The following is a 7635-nucleotide window of genomic DNA, read 5'->3' as shown; positions in this document are numbered from 1 at the left end:
TAAACCTAAAACCTCTAGCTAAAATTAAACGATTTTAATAAAAATTAATACCAAAGGGGAAAACCAAGAAACAGACAAACTGAGTACGGACTCTTAACTATATAGAACAAATTGATGACTACTAGAGGGAAGGTTGGGGAGAGGATGGGAGAAATAGATGACGGAGATTAAGGAGGGCACTTGTTGGGATGAGCACAGGGTGATGTATGAAAGTATTAAATTACTATATTGTACAACCGAAACTAATATAACACTGTATGTTAACTAACTTTTAAAAAGTTTAAAAACTTTAAGAAAGCTTCTAGAAGACCACATAGGAGAATATCTTTATGAGTTGGAAGTAGTCAAAAATTTTTTAGACAACAGTCAGAAAATATTAACAATGAAAGAAGAACAATGATATAAAAAATTCAACAAAAGTAAAAAATCTGCTAAGCAAAAGATATCATTAAGAAAATCAATATGTAAGCAAGCCAGCAACTTATTTAAGTTATGGACAATACATATATCTGACAAAGGACTTATATCCAGAATATGTAAACAACTTCAACAACTCAATAATAAAAACAACTAATAGAAATGGGTAAAAAACTTGTACAGGCACTTCACAAAGGAAGATAATTAAAGGGCCAATAAGCCTTTGAAAAATTATTCAAGCACATCAGGAACATTGAAATTAAAACCACAATAAGACAAAATCATCTACCCACTAGAATGGCTAAAAATAAAAGGATTGTTGCCGTAAAATGTTAGTGAAGATGTGAAGCACCCTAAACACATATGTTTGTTTGAGTGAAAAATATTGCAACCACTTTGGAAATTGTTCTAGTAGTCTCTCATAAAATTAAACATATACCCACCTTATGGCCCAGAAATTCCACTTCTAAAAATTTACTCAAGATAAATGCAAACATATCTAAAAAACAGAGTTGTACGTGAATGTTCATAGCGCATCTGTTCCATCACGAAACTCGAAACAACCCAAATGACTATCTTCATAAATGTGCCTACAAATTTTGGAATGCTATATACCATGGAAGACGACTCAGTAAAGACAAATTACTCAATAAGGAAAGGAAAAAAAAACCCTCTTTTACATGCTACAACATGGATGAAGCTCAAAAACATACTAAGTGAAAGGAGTCAGACACAAAAGAGAACGTATTGTATAGTTCCACCTATATGAAAATTTTAAAGGGTCAAGTTCTGTTTCCCATCAAAATTAGCAGCAAGGACTTTATTTACCTTCATGCTAGAAACAACAACAAGAACAACAAAAACAAAAGAAATGAAAAACATATGGAACAGTGGTTTGCAAGACCCTGCGCACCAGGTAATGAAGAAGAATGATCACTGAGATTTGGGAAACATAAGAAGTGAGCCCTATGGTTGTCCCAGCTTACTGCCTTAAAAGAATTTCCAGGAGTTAGTGCAAGGTGAGGAAACACAGGCAGAGCTTGCCATTTCCGTGAGTTGAAGAGATAAAGTTTGGAATTAGGGGAGGCCAAAGTGTCTAGAATTCACCATACAAAATATCCGGTAGAGGAGAGCTTCTGGAATTCTGGAGCTCGCACAAGACTGGCAGTAGTTCCTGTTCCCATCAGTCAACGTGGAAAACTACAGAATTCAAGGGCCATCAGAGCACTCAGAAGTGTTTTGCCTCAATAGTGAGGCAAGATTAGCTAGACACTAAATGCTACTTTGGTCCCAACTTACAAAGTTTCCAAGTAGGACCCACAAGAATCAGAAGAATCATAGCACCAAGATTTCCTATCAGTGCTTAGGGAACTCCAGAATTGTTTGAGTTTCAGGGCCCACAGCCCTGAGAAGGATGAAAGGGTGCTGAGTGGGTGGGACAATGGGCTTAATTACAATCCCTTCTTCACCCACATTTTTCTGCCTTCAAATCATGGATTGGGTTTCTGGGGAAGGCTTAAATTAGAATCAGAGGTCCTATGTCTAAAATGTTTACAACCACTATATAACAGTTAGATACAGATTATGTCATGGAATCCTGGCCTTTAGGGACCCGTGTGTGCTCTCTTAACTTCATGGTCCCTCTCATATACTGTAGTCATTGCACTGTCCCCAAGTGCTCCTGATGTTCCTCACTAGATGAGGTTGTTCTGTCTGGACCCATTGCCTGGCACCTGATTATTCTGATCAAATCCTTCTTCCTTAAAGTAAAGGGAAAAGGCTTATTGACATTTCAGAATTTTAAAGCATGCCCAGAGGAATTCTGGTACTCAAAGCATCACTGAAGAAATCCCGCTTTCTATGGATGAGAGATTAAGTTAATTTTCTGCTCAACCTACTTAGAAAACAGGGAAATTAAAATAACTGTGAGACAATATATTTTCATCCAAAAGTTTGGCCAAAATTTTAAAAGTTGGTAAAATAAATGTCTGTGAGAGTATAAATCATTTACATGCATTAAACGCGAGAGTATGAGTCAGCACTGCTTTATTAGAATAGAATTTCAGCAATATTTATAAAAATTTACAATCACCACATTTTTCTACTTTAATCCAATTTACACTTTGCTATGTTTTTCCTACAAGAAAACATGCATATTCGCCCAAGAATTCATGCTCACTGATGTGGATATCAGTTCTAGTAATCATAGCAGTGTATGGGAAACAGTTTATGTGTCCATCAGGAGCAGAATGGTTAAGTTAAATATGGCACATATGCACTTTAGAATACTTGGAGGAATTAAAAGAGTGAGGTGGATCTATATCTGTTCTCATGGAAAGATCCTGCTTTCGTTTTAGCAAGTGACAAGGGCAGGAGGCAAAATAATATGTACACTGTTATCTATCCATATTAAAAACTCACAATTTGTGTTTATAACACATCAATACAAGGGAAAGTCTAGAATAAATTTTAAAATAACACACAAATTTTGGGCTTTTGTTACTTCTGAAAAGAGGGATGAATTTTGGAGGGATGTAGTAAGGAAGGGGAATTATTATTTATCCATGCTGTTAGAATTTGGGGACAATAAAAGTATGTGCACTGTTACCTTAGGCCAGCAACAGCAACAAAAACAAATTAAAGTAAAATTTTCCTCATGGGAAAACATAGAGGAGACAGTGGAACAATGTTGACTTTTTCTTATTAAGGATAGCCCAACTGCCATAGAACCATTTTCCACCTACTAGAAGGACTCCTGGGTTTTAGGAATTCTATGTACATGTGTGTTTATACAGTGATTTCCACGAGCCTTTTCTCATCTACTACTGAAGGAGGAGGCTTTGGTTTTGACCGACAAGGTAAATTCATTTATTGTTGTATGTGATCAGTGACCAATCTCAAATAATTCAGCTCATTAAAGCTCTGTTGCAGATATCAGGGTGGTTTCCAAAACGTCCTCTCTAACTTAAGGGTTATGTCCCAAGAAATAAGAAACAGTAGGCTGTGTGCCAAATCAGACTTTAGTCACCAGCAGACTTGAAAATACTTTGTGAATGTGGTGAAGAACCTGGGCGGGGTGGGGGTGGGGGAGTGGTGAAGGCAAGGAGGTGTCTAAAACCACACTGTCAGAATTACATGGAAGGGAAGTTGCTGTCAGAAGGGAGCCAGGGGGCCTGATGGGAGCTGCAGGGAGTTGGAATGCTCTAAATCAGAGGAGGGTGCAGCCTGAGAGCTGTCTGTTCCTCCAGGAGCAGGATGCAGCCTGCAGGGGAGGACCCAGAGGAGAGCTGGCCTGAAGGTCAGGTCCCGGTATGGACATGAGGGCCCACTGGGGAAGTCCCAGGGGAGGGAGCCGTCATGCAGGAAAGTGCCGGGAGTGGACATTTGTGCTGAGACCAGGGCAGAGCCAGCTGTCGGGGGGACCCTGGGGCGAGGGGCCAGGAGATCCTAGGGACATGAACCCCGGGGACAATGCCCAAATTGTGCCTGATTCTCATTTTTACCTTCCTTCTTTTGGGCTGCTTTTAGTAGTTTGGCCAAAGGGTCCTTCTTTCATTGCCTGAGAGACATCATGGGATAGTGAGAAGAGAAATTACAGGACAGAAGGTTGGCCTCAGGCTGGGAGGAGTGGCACTGTGTGGGCTCCAGAGTAATCAGACCAGAGCTTGAGTCCCAGCTCTGTCACTCATTGTGTGAACTGAACACATTACCAAACCCTATGAGTCTTAGATTCTTCATCAAAGAAATGAGTTTTATAAGTGGTATCTTCTAGAACTGTTAGAATGTGTACAGTGTATGTGAAGCACATGGCACAGTGACTGGTGTACATTGAAACTTTAAAGAATGGCAATTATTGCTATGGCTTTTTTGATCCCAGATAATACCAAAGTTCCTGCTGAGATTTTTGTTTTTTGTTTTGTTGCTTTAAACTAGGAGATGTCTGAGAATATGCAGTGCTGTAGGATACTGTGCACCAAGTCAGCCAAGAATTCTTAGAAAGAAAAATTACCCTAGTAAATCATCCCACTTAGAGGATATGCTATTGAATTTGGATGTTGGGGAATCTTCCCCATCTGGATGCAACTCAAAGCTCCTAAAATGTATATTAAGAACCAACTCCTCCCCTCCCTCCCAGCTCCTCTTTGATCCAAATAACCCCTATTTTTATTCATTTAACCCCTACCAAAGTCAAACCCTCCCTTATAAGTGATTTGCTAAATTTTACTCAAGATAACCTAGTTAAATGCCCTTTGAATGGAACAGGCTCTGTTTCTCCCAGCCCATGGCAAAGAGGGACAGCATAGTGGCTTCTGGGCATCTAGTCTCAAGGAAGTATTACTCTTATTTATCAGAAACTCTCTGGTGATGATACAGATAAAATACCTAGTTTGTGTGCTATGTTCACCTGCATTGGATCCAGAGCACAGGGCATCTTCCATCACTACCTGGGTAAATATTTGTGTCTGGTTTATCCAGGATCCCAAAATAACTTCTAAAAGCAGTTACCCATTGGAGGCCTAGTTTCTCAACTCTGACACACACCACCCAAGGGTCTGGTCGCTGCTTACCACCCTCACATGCTTCTCCGAACCACCACCTTCACACCCTCCCCCATGGCCCACCACCCTCACATCTCCCACCCCACCACTTCAAACCCTCTGCCATCTCGTACCCTCCCCCCAAGACCCACCACTCTTGCACCCCCCCAACCGACCACCTTGCAACCTCTACCACCTCACACCCTCCCCCACCACCACCCTCATACCCTCCTCCAACCTGCCACCCTCGCACCCTCCCCTAACCCTGACCATCCTTGCACCCTCCTTTGACCTACCACCCATCTTATCTTACAATTACCTCCCATTGAAGGGTTTCAAGTTTCCCAAGGCCTCAAATTGTCTTGCTTCAGGATGTTTACATTTGACTGCTCTCATCTGGACCTCCCCTTCCTGTCCTACCTCATCCTTCTTTTTTGTCTATCTCACCATCTTCCTTTTATGGGCAATGACTCCATCTTCTTTTTCTTACCACCCCCCACACTACTGTGGAGCCTTCCAAAGAGCAGATGCTCATTTAATGTTGGAAGAATAAAAAAAAAGACAGTGAGCAATTTATTATGATTTATTTTCTCGTACATTCTTGAATGAAGAAATTTCAGGCATGTAACTTTTATTTTACAGAAGAGCAAAGTACATGGAATAAAGAAAACCAAAAATTTACCATCTTACTTTTTTCTCAATTTTTTGACTCCAGCTATTTTGTTGCTAATTTTTTTCACATTTCCAAAAAAAATGGCAATTGCAGTGCTATGTTTTCTTGTTCCAGATCACTAAATAAGATGGAAGGTTACCAATTTGTTTTAGAAAATAGCGAAACTCATACTCTTAAACCTCATAAACAGCATCAAATGTGTAATATATTGTGAAGCTAATTAAACTTTTCAAAAACAGAAACATTTGATAACTTTCAACAAGAGATAAATTTGTAAGTTATTTATGTAGAATGTACGATATGCACTATGTCCCCTCTAGCTAGCACCACCTAAGCCCTCACACTACTTCAAACACAAAGTGAGGAAAGTGCTTCAGATTTCAATACAGGTGGGAGAAGCTGCCAAAATTGGCCATGGAAGGCCCAGTGGGCAGGGCACCAGTATGAACCAGAGCTGTAAATCTGGCTCGGGCTCGCTGTTCCTCATCTTGCAAAGCCTCTTCATACCAGGATGGGAAGGCACTGGGGACGGTATCATGGATCTTGGCCAAGAATTCAAGGACTTTCATCTTGCTGGTCTCGGCATAGGCTCTTGGACCCCACAGGAACTCACGGCATGGAGGATTGCTGTTGGACACCTGGCGGTACAGGAGGTACCTTTCCTGCACCCAAACTTCAGTGATGAGCTTCTTGGGATCCCCATAGATGAAGTGTTTCTTATCAGCATATATCCCCATCACATTAAGCACTTCCCACATATCCTTTTCAGTGGCACAGTTGCCCTTCATGAAGATCACACAGAGGACGGTCATCAAGAGGCCGGTCTGGGGCATGATTTCCTCACCCCTCAGCCTGTCATCATTGGTGCGCTGCAATTTGCTGATAAGGGCATAGTGGTGCCTGGTAGGGTCGACTTCCTTCAGATCAATGCCAAAGGCCAGCACCATTAGCTCAGAGGCTTTCCTGAGAATCTCATGGAAATGCACCTTGTGCTTTTTGATGACATGCTTAATCATGTCTTCCTTTGTTATGGGCTCCCTCATGTTATACTTGCGCAGCAGGAATTGCACCAATAGAATCGCCTTGTCATCTAGAGGGGTTCTATGGTAATGACCAGTGTTGGGTTGTGCCTGAGAGGTGCTTGGTTTTTCCTCATCTTGGCTCTTGGCACTTTTATCAGATTTTGTATGTGAAACACCTGCAGAAGTAGTAGTAGTGGATGGGGCTTTCCGAAACCCCTGGGTTTTTCTACCTGACCCAGCAGCTGAGGAGCTCTGGGCATTACCACCAGAAGGAGAAAAGGAGGAAGTGGAGGGCTGTTCTTCCTCTGCTGCAGTGGCCTGAGCATCCTGGGCACGCTGAGCCTCGATCCGGGCCTGATGGCGTTTCTCACGGGCACGAAGCTTACTCTTTTGCCCCCGAGGCATGGTGACACTGGTCGGGGACAGTAGGCATTAATGTGGGCAGGAGGGCAGGCAATGAGGGCACCTAGAGGAGGGAGAATGAGATAGTGTGTGCGCCTTCAGCAGGGACATTTCACCTTGGCTTTAACCAAAGCCACTTCTGCAGGCTTCCCTGACAACACTGCTCTAAGACCACACAGGGCTCCTTTTCTAATCAGTGTGTCCCCTGAGAACCCCGAAGAGGAAGTTAGAGTGTGCCTTAGACTGCAGCTGCCAGCCCTGCCGGGATCAACTTGGTGGCCGAGAGCAAGGGCTGGCAGGTTATAGTTTCTGTACGGTCCCCTCTGTTCTGAGGTGGAGAATTCTCAGTTCACATTTAGGATCATCCTGTCAACTGTTGGCAGTGCCCAGGGCCTCCTCCCCTCTACAGCTCTGAAGCTCAACTCTTTACACCGATGACCTTACCGCCGTGAGATTCTTGGGGAGCAAATGAGAAGAGCCACTCATGCTGCAGCCTTCCAGAGCTGACAACAGGAGCAGAGTTTTGTGGGATCCCCACAGTCTTGGATGATTAGGGTTTTCAGTGCTCAGCCGTGTACCCACT

At 42.6% G+C, this 7635-nt stretch overlaps 1 protein-coding gene across 1 annotated transcript; it reads right to left on the bottom strand.

Moving 5' to 3' along the window:
* Positions 1-6008: 6008 nt before the first annotated feature.
* LOC124509161 (melanoma-associated antigen B10-like) lies at positions 6009-7055 on the bottom strand. Its single transcript, XM_047075732.1, has 2 exons — positions 6886-7055; positions 6009-6789 (listed from the first exon to the last, which is right to left on the bottom strand). Exons 1-2 carry the CDS (start codon positions 7053-7055, stop codon positions 6009-6011), a joined length of 951 nt encoding a protein of 316 aa, XP_046931688.1.
* Between the last annotated feature and the right edge of the window lie 580 nt (positions 7056-7635).

Source organism: Lynx rufus, unplaced genomic scaffold (genome assembly GCF_022079265.1).
Source record: "Lynx rufus isolate CCGP_SWC_20201006 ecotype Redwood Valley unplaced genomic scaffold, mLynRuf1.p SCAF_14, whole genome shotgun sequence".
In the NCBI taxonomy this organism is placed as follows: domain Eukaryota; kingdom Metazoa; phylum Chordata; class Mammalia; order Carnivora; family Felidae; genus Lynx; species Lynx rufus.
This window is presented reverse-complemented; position numbering and strand designations above follow the sequence as displayed.

What these genes read in the sequence shown, in the direction of transcription:
- LOC124509161 (XM_047075732.1), bottom strand. Translation starts at nt 7,055, where the DNA reads ATGCCTCGGGGGCAAAAGAGTAAGCTTCGTGCCCGTGAGAAACGCCAT. An exon ending in CAGAGCTCCTCAGCTGCTGG is followed by an intron (nt 6,790 to 6,885) that starts GTCAGGTAGAAA and finishes AAGTGCCAAGAG; the next exon opens with CCAAGATGAGGAAAAACCAA.